The 19,120-nt window shown below is 37.7% G+C and overlaps 1 protein-coding gene across 3 annotated transcripts in view; it reads right to left on the bottom strand.

Moving 5' to 3' along the window:
* MANBA (mannosidase beta) overlaps positions 1-17,220 on the bottom strand; it is a 135,866-nt gene extending 118,646 nt beyond the window's left edge. The window contains exons 1-6 of one of the 3 annotated variants that reach the window (XM_074228779.1): positions 17,005-17,070; positions 10,696-10,794; positions 8,655-8,749; positions 6,827-6,932; positions 3,980-4,150; positions 2,699-2,822 (exon numbers count right to left, since the gene is read on the bottom strand). In XM_074228779.1, coding sequence (XP_074084880.1) covers positions 2,699-2,822; positions 3,980-4,150; positions 6,827-6,932; positions 8,655-8,749; positions 10,696-10,752 — 553 coding nt within the window. In that variant the 5' untranslated portion in view covers positions 10,753-10,794; positions 17,005-17,070. Of the gene's footprint in view, positions 1-2,698; positions 2,823-3,979; positions 4,151-6,826; positions 6,933-8,654; positions 8,750-10,695; positions 10,795-10,859; positions 12,194-17,004 lie in introns of those variants that run through there. The other 2 variants (XM_074228778.1, XM_074228780.1) reach the window with 2 other exon arrangements.
* Positions 17,221-19,120: the final 1,900 nt, after the last annotated feature.

Below are 19,120 nucleotides of genomic sequence, written 5' to 3'. Positions count from 1 at the left end.
TCTGCTCACACACCTGTGCCTGAGGCAGAAATAGTCTGCAATTGTTTATTCTGGGAAAAGGCCTCAGCCACAATGGAGGCTTGGACTCAATAGTTCCTCAGACCAGAAGGGCCCAGGGATGGTGTCCGCAGGCAGCTCTCCTGCATCAGAACTCTCCCCTCAGCCCTGTAGGCAACCTCCAACGGGTCAGCGCCAACACCAGTTCCTCGGCTTCCTAGTTGACTCAAGTCCCCATGATCTAGCCCCACCTCTGATCCAGCAGATCTGTCTTTCTGGCCCTCAGACTCCTGGGCTCCAATTCAGCCACTAATCTGGCTGATTGGGGCTGATCCACCCTCTGTACCCAGACTCACCTGCCCCAATTCGCCCAAGGCTGCTGCAGGGGACAAATCCTGAGATAGATATTCTTTCTCCTGGCTTTTCTTTCTGGGTTTTGTGGGTCAGATTTCTGTTATGTCATATCATAGATGGGGAAAGATCAGGAGACTTTAGAACTGTGCCTGTCTTCTCTCCGCCATCTTGGCCAGAAGTGTCCCCTAGTCCGTTTCTTAAGGTGTTATTTACTTAATTTTTTTTGTCTCCTTTACCAAGCTACTGAGGTTTTTCATGACTTTCTTCTATCACTCTCACTTTTTTTCCCCAGTATTTCCTCTACCTCTCAAAAATGATTTTCAAAATCCTTTTTGAGTTCTCTCTGATACCAATTCATATATTTTTCTTGAGGTTTTGAACTTTGTTATCTTTTTCTGTGTTTTGATCTTCCTTGTCATCATAGTAATTTTCAATGGTAAGAATTTTCTCCTATATGAGAATTTTTTCAACTTATTTCTTGACTTTTATCCCTTTGTTAAAGTGGGGATGTTTCCAAGGCAGAGGGCATATTGTCCCAAGTTTCAGGAGTTTTGTGCAACTGTTTTCAAGATAGCCTAGGATCTATAAGTTTTCAGTGCTTCCAAAGTAGTATAATCTAAAGAGAGGTATGTTTACTACTTTCCTGGCCTATCCTCTATTCTGTGAGCAAACACAAGCACCCTTTTCTACCCTGGAACTTTGACAAGGATCCTTGCTCCACTGAGCCTGACTGCAAGCTCTGGTATGCTAGTGTTCTTCCTCACCCAGGACTGCAACCCAGATCTGAGTATGGACAAAGCAACAGAGTCCTGTTCCCAGAGCCATCAAATAGACCCCTGCCTTCTTCTGACCAATTATTCAACTCCCTTACCTCCATTGGCTGAAAGTTCTGGAAGCAGTTGCTGATTAGTGGCTCCCAAAGTTTGCTCCTGATTTCTAGGGCTGGGACTGAGCTGGCATAGTATGTACTAGACTGTGTTCCTCTCTCACCCAGATATGATAGACCTTTTCTGACAACCTTATAAGTTGTCTTTGGCTGGGAAATTATTTTACTTTGGCCTTGGGTGGGTTCTGCAGATGCAGCAATTGTTTTATGGCATTATTTAAAGATGTTCATGATGCTGAGCAAGATGAGCAGAACCAGAAGAACACTGTACACCCTACCAGCAACATGGAGGTGATGATCAACCTTAATGGACTTGCTCATTTCATCAGTGCAACAATCAGGCATAATTTTGGGCTATCTGCAATGGAGAATGCCATCTGTATCCACAGAAAGAATTGTGGAGTTTGAACAAAGACTATTAGCTTTAATTAAAAAAAAAACCATTATCTTATTATGCAATTTTGCTATCTCTTTTACCCTATCTTTCTTCCTTAAGGATATTATTTCTGTCCCATCACATTCAACTTAGATCAATTTATATCATAGAACCAACGTAAAGACTAATAGACTGCCTTCTGTGGGGGGAGGCAGGGTGGGAAGCAAGATTAGGAGAAAAATTGTAAAATTCAAAATAAATAAAAACTTCCTTTTATTAAAAAAAAAATAAAGATGTTCAGAGAGGTTCAGGGGACAGTTTTTCTCCACTATCTTGGCTCCACCCTCACATATAAGTGAAACTTAACCTCTTCTTTCTCTAAACTTTCTCAGTAACCTCATCAACTCCCAGGGGTTCAATTACCATCTCTAAGTAGATGGCTTCCCCACCCATATATCTATTCCTTATCTCTCTGCTGTTCTATGTTAAGAATTTTTTCCACTTAAAAACAATATAGGAAGTGCTCACAATTTTTAAAAATTATGTCATAAGTTCTATAGAAGAAAAACAAGCTTGAATTCCAAGAAGCATAACCATAGCAACATTTTATAGCCCTTTTGGCTATGAAACACAATTATCAACAAAAACAAATTAACTTATACATACTGAAAGAAATGAAGACTATAATGAATACAAAGAAATATGTAAAGATTTACATGAACTGATGCAGAACTAAACAAAAAAAAATTAGGAAAAGAATATACCCAATGTCTATAACACAAATGGAAAGATTATCCACAAAACAATCAAAAGTGAATGCTACAAAATTACAAAGAGTATGTCCCCAAAGAAGAAATATGAGAGGATATTCCAGACACAATTCTTTGCAAAGGTAAAAGGTCCATGAGTGTAGAACATTGTTTATATTTTCTATATATGAACCAGCTTTACTGATTTTTTCTTTTTTGTTTAAAAAAAAATTATTTGTAATATGAGATAACTCTTCATGATTAGGATGGGAGAGTGATTTGCAAAAGTCAAAAATATCAATAAAAATTTATTTTAAAAAAATCATCCTCTCTTACCATAAGTAGAAGTAAAGGTAAAGTCATCCAGGTGGCAAATGTCATAAGCTACAATTCTAACATCTTTCCATATTCCTTGAGTAGGAAAGGAAGGACCCCAGTCCCAGCTAAATGAACATTGCTCCTGTAAATCCAAGAAACAACCAATACTTTGATTTAATGATTGATGAAAATCATCCAGTTTCTTTATTTTTTAAAAAAAAATCTATTTTTCATATACAAAATATCATGGTTGATGTAGTACCATAAAAAAAAGTCAGAAAAACTGCAAAAACATACAAATCCCATTGGATTAGCTTATTATATTATTTAAATAAATATTAGTTAAATACCTGTTAGCCACTACATCCTTGTAATTGTCTCAGTTTAAATATAATTCTCAAAGAACAGGTAAACAAACATGAATATATGACAATTCTAAAATGTGATCATTCTTAATGGAATTAAGTCAAATGTACTTCCTAACTCCTACTTGTCCTTCCCCATCAAAAAGAATTGTGCTAATTTAAGTATTGCAGCAAGCCCCTTAACACTGTAGATAGAGAGACCAATGTCTATGACAAACTAATTTTGACCAACCTCATTCTGCTTTCCCTTCAGGAAAATCAATTTTCCTATCATTTTTCAAGCAGAACAATATTGGTTCATATTTCAAGTTCAAACACAAGACGCAATAATTAGTAAAAAATAATAAGAAAAGGTATGGTTCCTTCCAGGCATGGTGATACACAATTGTAGTTCCTACTTCAGATGAAGCTAGTGCTCATCACTGAAACATGTTAGGCTAAAGTCAACTGGTGTTTGTGCTAAGTCTGGCATCCACTTCTGCCTGACTGCTTAGAGAGGGTTGAACCAATATAGATCAAAACCAAAGAAGATAAAAGCTTCCATGCCAATCAGTGGTGAGTTCTGGCCTCTGAGTGACCACTGCACTTCCAGCTTAGCCAAAAAAGAAATTTTAAAAAAGGGAGGGGGAGAAGAAAAGAAAAATTTTCTTCATTTTCCTTATTTCCTTAAAAAAAAATTTCACAGGCTTAAAACATAATACAGAAAATAAAAAAAAAACACTTATTGAATTAGACAGTTTTTAGCGATGGGCCTGACAATTTGGTTATTTTATTCTCATTTAAATTGTTATTTTCTGGTTTTCCATAACTGGGAGAAAAATGAAATAGCATTAGCTAAAGTGAAGTAACTTCATAGCAACAGTGTATTTTTAAATCAGTTTATTTTCATTTTTACTCCATTTTGATCTGACCCCAAAAGACTAAGAGACTATACCTTTCGAATAAAGTTAACATGGCATTCTCCTTTCTGGACAGGTGGAGGACATTCAGGTGGTATTGGGTATACTACATGAGATTTACTCTGCTGAGCAGCATATGTAACAGCTGAGTGGAAATGAAGCTCGATGATGTTAAGCTGTCTGATTTCCTTAGTAATATCAAAGGTCTGAGTTAAAGAGGAAAAAAAGAAATATGTGACCACAGTGATTTGCAAAATTAAATCCAGAAATTTGTGAAAAATAAAAGAGTAAGAAAAAATATTCCAGTCTTCTGCAGAAAATTCCACCTCATAATGTAATTTGGTTCTTTACCTTTATCCTGAATTAACTCTTCTCCCAAAGAATGGTTACAAATTGTGTCTTCCTCCTATTAGAAGGATAGCTCTAAGAAAATAGTCACACACACACACACACACACACACACACACACACACACACACACACACAAACACACACACAGCGAACATTTTGGGAAACAAAAGTGTTTGAGATTCCTCACTACTAACTCTGCTTTGTATTAGTCAGTCTTACAATTTGGAAATTAAAAGAAAAAGGCATAAAATAAAAGTAATACATACATATATATATAAAATTTCCATATCTTAATGTCTGGAATGGGTATATGAGCTAGAAGAGGAATTTCTATTTTTTAAAAAGATCTATTTCTCAAAACTGAAGGTAAAAAGATCAATGCAATTTCCCACAGTGCTTCACTTTTTATGCGAACACTTAGTTCCCAAAGGAAGAAATTCATGCTATCTGTAGACTTCTGTTAAAATACTCAAAATCACTAATAATTAGAAAAATGCAAATTTATAAAACTGACATTCTATCTCATACCCATAGGATTAGTAAAGTACAAAAAAGGGAAAATTACAACTATATGGTATATTTTTGGCTGTGTAAAAAGAGACCCACTAATTCAATATTAGAGGAGCTGTGAATTGGTCCAACTATTTCTTTAAACTCTTTTAGTTTTTAGGGGTTTTTTTGGCTAGGCAATGTGGTTGGGTGACTTGCTCAAGGTCACACAGCTGGGTAATTATTAAGTGTCTGAGTCTGGATTTGAACTCAGGTACTCCTGACTCCAGGGCCAGTTCTCTATTCATTGTGCTACCTAGCTGCCCTAGTCCAACTATTTTGGAAAGCAATTTGGAACCACATCCTCAAAGACACTAAACTGTGCATATCCATTCAGGACACCAATATCACAAACCTAGACCTCAAAAACACCGAAGAAAGAAAATAGAACTTTGTAAAAAAAATTTATAGCAGCACCTTTTGTAGTGACAAAAACCTGGAAACTAAGGCATTGACTATGATTTGAGAAATGACTAAACAAATTATTGTATGAATGTAATGGAATACTATTGTGGCATAAAAAAGTGACAAAAGGATAAATTCAAAAAAACCTTGGAAGACTTGTATGAAGCAATGTATACTAAAAGTGAGCAGAATGAGGAGAATAATTTATTCAATACTGCTTTAAGACTATATACTCCAGAGATAATGGTGGTAGCAACGAAACAGATTATATCTCAGAGAGACTAACTCTAGGTACAGATGGGCCATTTTTTGGATATGGATAATGAGGAAATTTGCTTTGTTTTACTATGCATATCTGATATGCAAGGGAATCACAGAAGCATATTTTTTTTTAATGTAGAGAAAAGAACCTAAACAAGCAGGACAGTTTGGAAAATTACCAGCCAAATCTCTTCAAATACTTCAAAGGAAAAATAAACTACAGGAAATAGAAATCTGCAGTTTCATGTACAATCTCTTTTTATTTGGTTCTGCTTTGTATTAGGAAATGCTTTAAAAAAAATTTTTAATTTCTGACTTTTCCTTGAACATTTTTTCTCTGTACAAATGACTTCTGAAAGATTGCATGTGATTGGCAGATGACAGCTGATATAAGTCACTGGCTCCTGGCCATAGGGTCTCCAGTATGCATGGAGTGCTTGTGATCCTTTGCTGTTCACTATGCCCTCATAAGGAAAATTTCCTCCATGGCACTTTACTAACAAGAATGTCAGGGGATTGATATTTGCCGATTCACAGGTATGTTACCCATTCTTACCTGAGTGCTCTCCCTCTTTCTATTTTAGACTTCCCAAAGGTTATTTAAAAAGAATTTAAAAAGCACAATTATAAATCTATTTCAGAATGCACAATTACAAATCTACTTGTTTATAGTACTGTAATAGGTTTATTACAATACTCTGAAGGAAGTAGATTTGTAATTGTGACCTATCTACAAAATTAAATGCTTTATTACAGAAAGCAGTTCTAAATTAGGGGGCAAATTGCATAGGTTACTAAAATTTCCATAAAAATCAACTTTTCTGATTCTTCAGAAAATGACTCTTTAATATTCCCTACACATTGGCAAGTGCAACAGCCTCTGTACTAAAGCTAATGTTTGGATAACAATAATAAATAATGCCACTGGACAATCCTAGAATGAAAGTGTAAAAAGAAAAACATCTAAAGTACAAATTTCATTCAAAAACCAAAAACAGTCTTTTTTAATGTGAAAACTTTGAAAAGACTTCAGTACCAAAAATTCAAACTTATCAGACTCCCAACATGTGCACAGTTCCATAGCCACAGACTAGGGGCAGACTTTATAAAAGAATAGAGGGGAAAAAAATGTTATGTGCCCTCCCAGAGTTTAAAAATGTAAGTTAAAAGAACAAATAATGCACTGAGATATTTTAAAATTAACTTTGTTTAATGCTCTTACATTTCAAAAGTCACTATACTATGCTTTATCAGTAAATAAATATATAAAGGAAAAGAGGCATAAAGATTAGGCTTTCTGGATACTATTTACTTACATATCTATTGAACATGTTGTCTGTTTTCCCAACAGTGACATTATTGAGCACAACGTCTACGATTGTATCAACTCCTTCAAAAATCAAATTTATTTTTTGAAATTTGCTAAGAAAAATAAAAAGATTTTAAGTAACATATTTAATACTGATAGTACCATTTCAAGGAAGTTTTCTTTACTAGCTAATGGAAGTAAAGTTATATCACCATTTTATAAATCATATATATTACTAAGAAGCTGCTTTCAAGGTGAATTTCTAATTTTTTAAGTATACTTCAAATATATTGATCTTTTGGTGGAAATTTCCATTATACAGACTATATTACTTTTGATTAAAAAATATTTCTATGTGTTTCAAATTCCTCACCTAACAGGATTGAATATAAATGGAATAGTAGATATATGAGCTTTCAAAAATTTAAAGTGGAATATGAATATTATTTTTAAAACTAATGAACTTCATAACCTCATACAAGTATTTTTTCTTTTTCTTGATTTTTTTGCAAGGAAATGGCCATATTTGAACTCAGGTCCTCCTGACTTCCAGGGTTGGTGCTCTATCCACTGTACCATCCCATGAATTACAGTTGCATGCTCAAAACTCTGTTAAGTCCTTTTCAGGACACAATCCCTATACCAAAAGAATTTGCACTTTTATTAGAGAATTCAGAATGAGACATTTATTTTTGATCATGGCCAATGTAGGAATTTGTTTTGCTTATCTACTCATACATTTGTTACAAGGATTTTGTTTTTCTTTTTTTCCCCTCTCAATGCAAGGGAGATTTATGCTTATTAATGAAAAAAAATTAGTTAAAAAAATTTAATTGGAAAGTTAAGATAAATATAAGAACAGACAACACTAAGTAGAATATGAACTAGTTGGGAAGGCTTGATGATAAGGTTATGGCCCTAAAATCTGGAAAAGTCATATAATGGGAGAAGAAAATAGAGGAAACAAAAACAAAAAGCAAAGTTAAGAAAATGGGAAACCAGTATGGCATTTATGGGCAACATTAAGTAGACAGGATTAATTGAAATGAAAAGGTTTATGTTCAGGAATAATAGAAAAAAGGCTTATAATGTAGAGATGGAATATATCACCCCACAACAAGCCCCACAAGAATTATAACAATGCCTGGAAAAAATGGAATAGAAGGAAAGAAGAATGAGAATTAATGCTTTAGAACAAATGGTAATGGAAAACCTTACCTTAGAACTGAATACCTAAGAATAAGATTTGGTCAGACAGAAATCAATTCAATGAGACAAAAAAGATATACTAAAATAAAATCAAAAGATGGGGGGGGGTATTTAAAAAGAACAAATCCTAGAAATCAGCCAAGAAAAAATAATGTAAGAAAACCATAACCAAAACAAAAAAGCCTAGTTACCAAAGCTCAAGAAATTGTAAGTGAAAACTGTCCAGAACTCTTAGAAACAAAGGAAATTAGAAAGAATATGCCTTTCATTTTATAAATATTAAAATTAAAACTATCAGGAAAATTAAAAGTCAAAATCCAAAATTTCCAACTCAAAAAAAAATTGTTACAAGCAATCTCTCCCCACTTCCCAAAAAAGTTCAAGTAACAAGAAATTCAGGTAGGAAATTCTTGTCTTGTTTCAGTCCTCAGGTCAGGGAACACATGATAAAAATCAATATTCTAAAGACTAATCTGACTTCCAGATGATGAATAGAAGGTGGTGAGCAGCACATTTTTTTAAAATGATTGATATTTAAGAGATAAATTTCAAATTATACTTTATTTCAATATTCAGCCTATAAAGAATTTTAGTAGAAGTTAGAAAAAAAATAAAAAAGTACATACCTGAAGTCAAAGGGAATCCTAAATTCCTTGCTGTAGGTCCAGTTATCCAAAGAGATCCAACTGTAATTTAGGTCATTAAATCTATAGTAAGGGTCCTATAGGGGGCAAATAAAAGTCACAGTATTTACTTAACAATGTTGGCCTAGTGATAAAGATTTTAAGATATTAACCCTCCAACAAAATAAGATCCCAACAAAATATTTAAAGTGAAACAGCTGATAAAAACGGCCATTGAAACATTTTTTTAAATGTATAAAAGAAATAGAAGGAAGTTTGGAAAGAAAAATAGAGAAGCACCAGGCATAATCTGCCTCTGCTGTCCAGGATCTTGGCACAAACACATGCCCCACTCCTATCCAATCTACATAGAAGCAAACCAAAGAAAACACCAAAAACTGTGAGAAAAATACCCTGGGGTAAAACCCTGAGGAAAAAAAGTCACCCCACAACAAGCCCCAAAAGAATTATAACAATGCCTGGAAAAAATGGAATAGCTAGGAAGGAAAGAAGAATGAGAATTAATGCTTTAGAATAAATGGCAATGGAAAACCTTACCTTAGAACTGAATATCCTAAGAATAAGACTTGGCCAGACAGAAATCAATTCAATGAGATAAAAAAGATACACTAAAAGAAAAAAATGGGGGGGGAGAATATTTAAAAAGACCAAATCCTGGGAATCAGCCAAGGAAAAAATAATGTAAGAAAACCATGACCAAAACAAAAAAGCCTAGTTCCCAAATCTCAAGAAATTTTAAGTGAAAACTGTCCAGAACTCTTAGAAACAAAGGAAATTAGAAGAATATGCCTTTCATTTTATAAATATTAAAATTAAAACTATCAGATTAAAGTCAAAATCCAAAATTTCCAACTCAAAGAAAAATGTTACAAGTGATCTCTCCCCACTTCCCAAAAAAATTCAAGTACCAAGAAACCACAATAAGGACTATAAAAAACTTGGCAGCTACTTTTACAAGAAAAGGGGAATACAATATTTAGAAAGATAGAAGTTTAAAAAAGGTTTATAATTAAGAATAATCTATCCAGAAAAAAATTATTTTAAAAAAAACTGCCAGGGAAAAATAGACCTTTAATCAAAGAAAGTACTTCCAAGGATTTTTAATGAAAAGGTAAAAAACGAATAGATATTTTGAAAGGAAAACAAAGGAGCCAAGAAAAATACATCAAGGTAAACCTATCTGTTCAATTTGAAGAGATCTATGTCCCAAATAGATCAATGAGAGAGGAAAAGGAACCCTAAAGTACAAAAATATTGCTATAGCTCTTTTCGATACAGCTAAAAACTGAAAATAAAGAAGGGTCCTGTTAAGGTATAGTTAAACAAATTATGACAAAGAAATGTAATGGCATATTGTTGTGTCAGAAAAAAATGACCAAAAAAAAAACCTCCCCAAAAAGATAGTTTCAGAAGAAAGTAGAAAGACCTCTATCAACTGATATTATGAAGAAAACAAAAGTAGGGGAACAATTTACACAGTGAAAAATTATAAAGAAAAACAACTTTGAAAAACTTTAAAAATCCTTTACAATGGCAATGATAAGCCCTAAGTCACAGAAAGGTGATATGCTTCAAATGTGGGAATTTGTTTTCTTGCACTTCGCACATCTGTGGTAAAGATTTTGTCTTGTTTTTTTAATTGTTCAATGGAGGGTGGTGTAGGAGGGAGAACAGAATCAGTTTTTCAAAAATTTACAACATATTTAAAGAAGCACAATAGACTCACTGTTCACTCCCCCCCAAAAAAATTAAGTAGAGGTCTTTTGTGTCAGAGGCTGAGTCCCAAATGCCTCATGATTTAGCAATACTTACAGCATCCCATCAATGCCTTCATTTAAAACATTCTGCATGCTCCTGACCTGCACTAACTAGACCAACTTAACCTGTAGAATCATTACTATCAGAGATAGTCATTTTACTAATAATTTTGCAAATTTATTTGCACTCAACCTCTAGATGATTTAGTGGTCACAAGCTCTGAAGTCAGGAGAACCTAAATTCAAATCCAGCCTCAGACACTTACTAGCTGTGTGACTTTGGGTAAGTCACATAGCCCTTGTTTCCTCACATCCAGGAGCATCTCCAGTCATCCTGATCCATATCTGGTCACTGCCAGATGGTTCTGGAAGAGAAAGTGAGGCTGGTGATTTAGCATAGTCCCCCCTCCAGTGCAATTCATGTGCTTACCATGACATCACCTGATGCTATAGTTTTCTTCAAGAATGAAGGACAGGGTGACTAGGTGGCACAGTGGATAGAGCATCGGCCCTGGAGTCAGGAGTACCTGAGTTCAAATATGGCCTCAAACACTTAATAATTACCTAGCTATGTGGCCTTGGGCAAGCCACTTAACCCCATTGCCTTGCAAAAAAAAAAACACCTTAAAAAAAAAGAATGAAGGACAAACATCATAATCATCAAACTTAATACAACAGTTGCCTGTTTTTAAGGACTCTACGATCACTGTCAGACATTTGTTGGACATACTCCCTGCTCAGTATTTCTATTATCTAAAATCAGACATTCTGATTCTGGAGTCAGTAAACATAAAAAAAAAAATTAACAGTATTTACTATCTTTCAGTATAATTAGTTTTCTTTGTACATAGCTGTTTGCTTGTTGTTTCCACATCAGAACATGAGCTTCTTGAGAGCATGGATTAGGTTTTTTGTTTTGGTTTGGTTTTTGCCATTCTTTGAATCCCCAGGGCTTATCATAGTCCAGCATTAGTAGGAAGTCAGATAGTCAATAAAACGATCTTGAATCCAGCTTCAAGACACATCCTATGTGACCCAAAACAAGTCACTTATTCTCCATCTGCCTCAGTTTTCCCAAATGTAACACAGGAATGATAATAGCACCTATCTCCCAGTATTGTTGAAATAATGAAATCATACGTGTAAAGGTTTTTATAAAAAATCTAAGTGCTACATAAGTGCTAGTTATTAATAATAATAAATGCTTGCTATAATCCTATGTACTTTATGCATTTAAAAACTACCGAAAGGCAGTTAAGTTCATCAGTCCTTGATGAGGTCCTAGACATACATTTACAAAAATGATTCAGGACCCCTGACAAATGCAACTAAAAGGTGACAATGAATAATACATTCAAAGAAAAACCAGTGATCTCAAGACATAATTCAGTCTACTGTTCAGTTGTGTCCGAGTCTTCAAGACACCATTTGGGATTTTCTCAGCAAAGATCCTAAAGTGATTTGCCATTTCCTCCCCCTGTTCATTTTATAGATGTGGATTTGAGATAAACTGGGTTAAGTGTTTTACTCAAGATAACAGAGCTAATTAATAAGTCTTTGAGGTCAGATCTGAACTCAGATAAATCTAAAGATGAATCTTTTGTTGTTGTTGTTTGTTTTTTAATTTCAATTGTAGTTTATTTTTTCCAATTACATGTAAAGATAGTTTTCTGCATTCATTTTTTTTTTGTTTTTTCAAGGCAATGGGGTTAAGTGGCTTGCCTAAGGCCACACAGCTAGGTAATTATTAAGTGTCTGAGGCTGAACTTGAACTCAGGTACTCCTGACTCCAGGGCCAGTGCTCTATCCACTGTGCCACCTAAGCTGCCCCTCAGCATTCATTTTTTTTTTAGTTTTTTTTTTCAAGGCAATGGGGTTAAAGTGGCTTGGCAAGACCACATAGCTAGGTGAATATTAAGTGTCTGAGGCCGGATCTGAACTCAGGTACTCCTGACTCCAGGGCCGGTGCTCTACCCACTGCATCACCTAGCATTCATTTTTGTAAAACTGAGTTCAAAATTTTTCTCCCTCCCTCTTTATCCTCCTCCCTTTCCAAGACAGCAAGCAATCTGATATAGGTTACACATGCACAATCATGTTAAATACATTTCAATTAATCATGTTATGAAGAATTAGAACAAAAAAGAAAAACCATGAGAAAGAAAAAACAAAAAAGTGAAAATAATGTTTCCATCTCCATTCGGACTCCATAGTTCTTTCTCTGGATGTGAATAGCATTTTTCATTACAAGTCTTTTAGAATTATCTTTGATCACTGTATTGCTGAGAAGAGTTAAGTCTATCATAGTTGAAAAGAGGAGTCTTCCAGTCTGCAGTTCTGGTGCGCTCTCCATGGCATCACTTAGCAGCCCTATAATTCACTCTACCCTGAAAGTTTGAAGCCTGTGGAACCTCAAATCAACAGCAGTTGCTCCTTTTGCCCAGGCAGGCTTATTGGATTTGTCCCCAGTACAAGCCCTCCCGATGTTTTGTTAAAATGAACAAGGAGCCATGCCACTCTAGAGCTACAGAGGTATTAGGAAAGAAATTTTCTACCTTCAAGAAGGTTATCATTTAAGTAGTTTGAAGTAGAGGGAAATAATTTTTTTTAAGTTTTTTACAAGGCAGTGGGGTTAAGGTCACACAGTTAGGTAATTATTATTAAGTGTCTGAGGCCAAATTTGAACTCAGTTCCTCAGTGCTCTATCCACTGTGCCACCTAGCTGCCCTAGAAATAATTTTTAAAATAGCTACCTAAATACTTAATAATAAATATCACTAACAATGTATAGTTAAAAGTTTTTAATTAAGTTTTCCCAATCAGTTTTACTATGTTCTATATTCACTATGCTACAAAAAGCATAAAAAAGAGAGCCTGTTTGCAATTGAAACCTAAAAGGACACTTGTAGAAAGAAAAACCCTCATAAGGATGCAACACCACACTATGATTTGAAATAAAAACCAAAGTCATCCCAAAGGGTTCCTGGACACTTAATTAATTAGTACTCCATTCACACAAAAATGGTGGATGAAAGAACGTGGTGAATAGAAGAGCATTCACTTTGGTCTACTTTCCAAAAGGCTTGTTGAAGCCCCCACTGGATCACCAGTGCTCACCTTCCACTAGAGCAACAATTGATTAACCAATCAATAACAACAGCAGAAGCATTTTTAAGTGTAATACTTTAACATCTGCACAGAGCTTGACATATGTTGTTTCATTGATTCACAAAGCAACCCTAAGAGATGGGTGCTGCTACTCTCCTCATTTTTACAGATGAAACTGAGGCTAGAAAAGGTTAAGTGACTTGTCTAAGGTCACATAGCCAGGCAGTATCTGAAGTGGAATCCAAGTCCAGTGCTGAATGTCACTATTAAGTTCCATGAAGTAACTTCTCTCACAGCTAAAAAAAAAAAAAAACCTGGATAGTCTTATTGTCATCATCATTCATTGCAACCAACTACTCCATCCAAACTCTGCACTCTACCTCTTCTAGGACAGTATAGCCTATCAGTGCATGAAGACTTTTTGGGACACTCTATATATTACCACAGGTCATTATTTTGAAAATCTTAGTTTATGGCAACCTAAAAACTATGAAATCAGATTTGTAAAACTTTACTGGAGCATAATTCTCCATTCTAAACTAATTTTCCTATTCTCTGTCCAGACATCAAACCCCCCCCCCCCCCCGCCCCGTTTGCCTATTCTCCATAATGATCCATTAACTCATCACCTTAGAATTCTCCCCTCCATTCACTTGGTCTTGTGATCAATGACCACCATGTGTAGAACTGTGGAATCACAGTTTTTAACAGCCCAGATCACTGATAACAGAGAAATTCGAGTACACCATTAAGAGAATGGCTGCAAGATTATTACTAAAGAGTCACATGAAGCCAAATGTCACAGAGGGTGGCTTATTAAACCAATATCTAGGGTTGATAAGAGAACAACACAGTTAAAAAAAATTGAAGGGGAGTAGGGCTTAGGGGAGAAAAGAATGTATTTTTCTTATCTATCACCTGCTTTATCCCACTAAAAATTATCAACAAATGAATGGCAAATAGTCTTGCCCCGATAACATTCTCCCATTGGGCATCCATTTTCAATTAGTAACTGGTCTCCAAGATAAAGCTTTTATTCTTCCTTCCCAGAAGGAGCATATAAGAGATGGGAATTCAGTTCAACTGCCCTTTGGAAATCACTGAATTTTGAGAAATGAAATGGAACTTCAAGAGCATCAGGTCCAATTCTGTCATTTTCCAGATAAAGAAACTAAGGACTCAAAGAAATTAAATTACTTCGGCAAGATCACATGGTTATATGGGGCAAAGTCAGGACTAGATCAAGCTTTCTAAATTCCAGTTTGGGGTTCTTTCCACAACATCATCTCACTAATATTCAATCTCTTCTCACTATTCTCACTTGATTCCTTTGAAAACAATAGACCCCCAAATTTCAAAGCCTATTCCCTATACAATAGGCTCAAATAGTTTCAACATATAATATGAAAAGCTCCCCCTAGGGAAACTCTCTCCAACAACAGCATTCACAGACTCATGGGCCTTTCTAAATAGATTCCAGGGAGATGCCTAAGCAGCTACTAGTGAAATGACTTCCCTCCTAGCACATGGTTAGTTGGTGTTAAAAGTGTGATTTAGAACCCTCATCTGACTAACTTCAAGTCCAGGGGCTTGACTCACTATGATATTCTGGTTCTTCTATGTAAACGACACAAAATTCTACCAAGAAAAACCTTTTTCCAGCAATTTCAACTTATATCCCAAAAAGCTACTTAAGTCAATAATGACACTAACTAGGCCTAGACTCCTATGCTATGAGAGAAAGAAGAAAAGGCTCTGTATGTACAAAAATATCAAGAACCTGTTTTTGCGAGGAAAATGACTATAAATCAAAGGGTAGTCCCATACTTGAGGAAAGGAAAACACATTATAGAATTAGAATGTAATTGATTAATGATCTAAAAAATGATGAAAGGGGTGGGGACAGAGAACTGGGGAGACTTGTATCAACTGATATAATAATAAAATAAGCAGAACCAGGAAAACAATGTACAAAATAACAATATTCTAAAGGAAAAATGCTGTGAAAGACATTGGAATGATGCTTGCAATCTACCTATCTCCCGGCAGGAAAGTTTGGATCTCAAAACACTGAATGAGACATGTATGTGGATATGGCCAATGTGGGAGTTTGACTTTACTATGCTCACATGTTACACAAGGAGGGGACAATAGTGGGAGGGAGAGAAAATAAAAGCTTGTTAGATGGGGGGAAAAAAACTTAAAAAATAGGATAAAAATATAACAAACAGACTACTCAGCTCGTGGAAGTTAGAGGGCTACACAAACTGGCTACAGTTTGTCCATTTGGATTTAGGTCATAAAGCTCTCTTTCACAAGCTCGACTTTTTGGACAGTGCATTACTGGCTGTGGACCCAAATTCAGCCTTCCATCAGGTCTTCTCATTGCAGGGAATGCATTCCCACTTCATGGATCACACCTGATGAGACTGATTTCTTACCATCCATCTGACATGAGATAAGAAAAAGAACTGATAGAATAAGTACCAGAAAATAAAAGGTTAAATAGCACTCTTAAAATGATATACAATATTAATTTTTAAAATAATGTTTTGTAAAAACTAAGCATTTTTTCTCTCCATTAAGAAAAGAAAAAAACCTTTGCAATAAGTATAGCTACAAAAAAAAATTACCACACTGAAAAAATATGTGTCTCATGCTACATATTTAGTTCTAGTGTGCTATATTTATTTTTTTAAAAATCAGTTGATAAGGCGCAGCCAGGTGGCACAGTGGATAGAGCACCAGCCCTGGAGTCAGGAGTACCCGGGTTCAAATCTGGTCTCTCAGACACTTAATAATGACCTAGCTGTGTGGCCTTGGGCAAGCCACTTCACCCCATTTGCCTTGCAAAATCCTAAAAAAACAAAAAAAAATATTGTCAAGGATAAAAGGATAAAAAACAAGAAACTCTGAGTTGCCGGGGCTGTGAAGAGACAGAAACCTGGGAGCGGCTGGTACCCCCTCTTTTTGGCAGCCGGATAGCGGGCGGGTGAAGGCGCCCAGCTGCGCACGACCTTTGAGTCAGTGGTTCCGGATAATAATTGTAACCGTACTGTGACTGCTGCCCGGGGGTGCTCCGGACAGGGCTGGCCATACAGGGAGGAAGCACTCGTAGACTTAAGCCTGGTGATGTTGTTTCTAATAGCAAAGGGAAAAACCGTCAACAACCTATCTGGGCCGGTGGCCATGTATAAAAGCGGAGAAGGCTGCTGGGGCGCTACGAGCCATGGCCGGCGCCGGGCCTGGAGGCGGCCTTCAAAGGCCGCTTCGCCCCGTTTGCCTCAGTTTCCCCCTCTGTAAAACGAGCTGGAGAAGGAAACGGCCAATGAGCTCGCTGACCTGTTCCGTGGCCCCTGGGGGGAGTCCTCCCAAGGAGAGGATCGGCGCGGGCTGCTCGGGCAGCGGCGCCCCCGACCCGCCCCGCCCCGGCCCTGCCCGCCCCGCCCCGGCCCTGCCGCCCGTACCTGGAGCAGGCCGCCCCGGAGCAGGGCGCTGTGCACGCAGCCCGGGACTCGCGCCGCCACAGCCACGGAGCCCCCCCGGCCCCGGAGCAGCCAGCTGCCGGCCAAGCTCAGGCCGGCGGCCCGCGGCCCGCTCCGCTCGGACGCGGCCGCCGCCAGCAGCAGCGGCAGCAGCAGGAGCCCCCGCGGCATCCCCCGCGCCATCCCGGGCCCCCGCCCGCGGGCCGGACACGCTGCCGGGGAGGGAGGGAGGCGGCGGACTCCGCCCCCCGCCCCGGAGGTCAGCTGAGCCCCGGCCCGCGCGGCCCCGAGCGCGCGCATGCGCCCTGCGGCCCGCTCCGCCCGCGGGCTGCCCGCTGCCCGGCCTGGGAGGCGGTGCTTGGGTGGGGCCCGCACCCGCGCGCCTTCCTCCCCGCCATGCTTTTAAAGGCCCAAGAGAAGGGGATGAGAGGGAAAGCGCTGGTCAGGAAGGCGGCTCGGGTGGGGGGCGACCCTGGCAGGGGTCCAAGGAAATAAATGCGTAAATGACCCCGGAAGCGGGTGAAGCCGCTGGGCCGCGCCAGGGCCGTCCCTGGGGCAAACTTTTACTAAAAAGAAAATGCTCCGAGCCAGACTTTGTGGCTTTAAAAAAAAAAGGAACCGCCAGCTGTTGGGAGTGCGGGTGGGGGTGGCGGGTTGGTAGTGTCGGGACGTGGCCCGCTCCCTCCGGCGCCAGTCAGCGCCATCGAGGCTGACCAGCGGCTCTCACGCCTGGCTGCCTTTTTGAGGGCCACGTGGGGTTTTCCGGTCGGAGACACTAGAGGCCTTGGCCCTTTCCTTCTCCGGCTCGTTTTACAGATGAGGAAACTGAGGCGAACGGGGTGAAGTGACTCGCCCTGGGTCTCTGGGTCAGATTTGAACTTAGAAGGGCGGGTCCTGGCTCGGCCACCCAGCTAGCTGCCCCTGGCATTTATGAAGAACCATAATTTGCCAAGATAAAGTATGGAATGCTCACATTCTAAGGGGGAGAACAATGGACACATACAAGTAGATGTAGCATTAAAAGGAAAATAAATTAAAAATAGTGGAAACCCAAAGTAATTTGGGAGTAAAGGCGACCATGTCTTTCTCAGAAATCTCCCTTCCTGCCCCCAAATAAAATTGCATAGTTCCACTCCTCCAGGGAGGAAACTAGTTTGCTTGTTTCTGCTTACTTTTCTAATTATATCTCGTATGTAATTTTGTTGTATTGCAATCAGGAGTGTGTTGGAGCCAAATTCACTAGAGCCCATTGTTAAATCTTGTTTGAACCTTTACACCTGAGCAAACGGCAAAGCCCAGAAATCGGAACTTATTGATCGTCCAAATTTGAGAGCAATGGAAATAATCTAACTAATCCATGTTGGATATAAAAGGGTGACGGAGGCCCGTGTCTCGCACCCCCACCCCAGCCTGTGGTGGAACTTTGACCAGCCACACTACTACTCCCGACATCTTTGTGCCGACCTGTGATACAACATTCCAAGCTCCCATTGGCCTGATCAGCCACACCCACTAACTTGTCTCCATTCTATAAAGGGGCAGTAAGAATTGGTAAATCTTGATTTTTAGGGACTCTTTCTGTTGGAATATTTATTTTGCAGTTCAAGGGGCCATTGGAAGAATTTAAATTTAAAATGCTACTAGATGGTTTCCATTAAATAAACTATCAACTTTATTTTATGAATAAAAAATTTTATTGATAGCTTTTGTTTTTATATTAACTACATTTTCCAGTATATTCCTTCCTTTCTATCAGAGAACCCTTATAAACAAAAAAAATGAGGAAAAAAACCACTTCAACAAAACTAACCAGTACATCCACAAAGTTTAACATTACATATATTGTTTTGAACTCTCCTGACTACAAAGGAAAAGAAGTGCATTTTCATATCTCTTCTTTGGGGCCAAGTATAGTCATTAATAATTACAACACAGCATTCAGTTTCAAAGATTTCTGTTGTTGTTCTTTACATTTACAATTTTATAGGCAAAAATATTTTCTTGGTACTTTTTCCTTCACTTTGTATAAGGTCATAATTTTCTCTTGTTCCTCAATAGTCTTTATATTCAATCTTAGTCTTCATATTCATCATTTTCT

The sequence above is a fragment of the Macrotis lagotis genome, chromosome 3 (assembly GCF_037893015.1).
Source record: "Macrotis lagotis isolate mMagLag1 chromosome 3, bilby.v1.9.chrom.fasta, whole genome shotgun sequence".
NCBI classification, from domain to species: Eukaryota; Metazoa; Chordata; class Mammalia; order Peramelemorphia; family Peramelidae; genus Macrotis; species Macrotis lagotis.
This window is presented reverse-complemented; position numbering and strand designations above follow the sequence as displayed.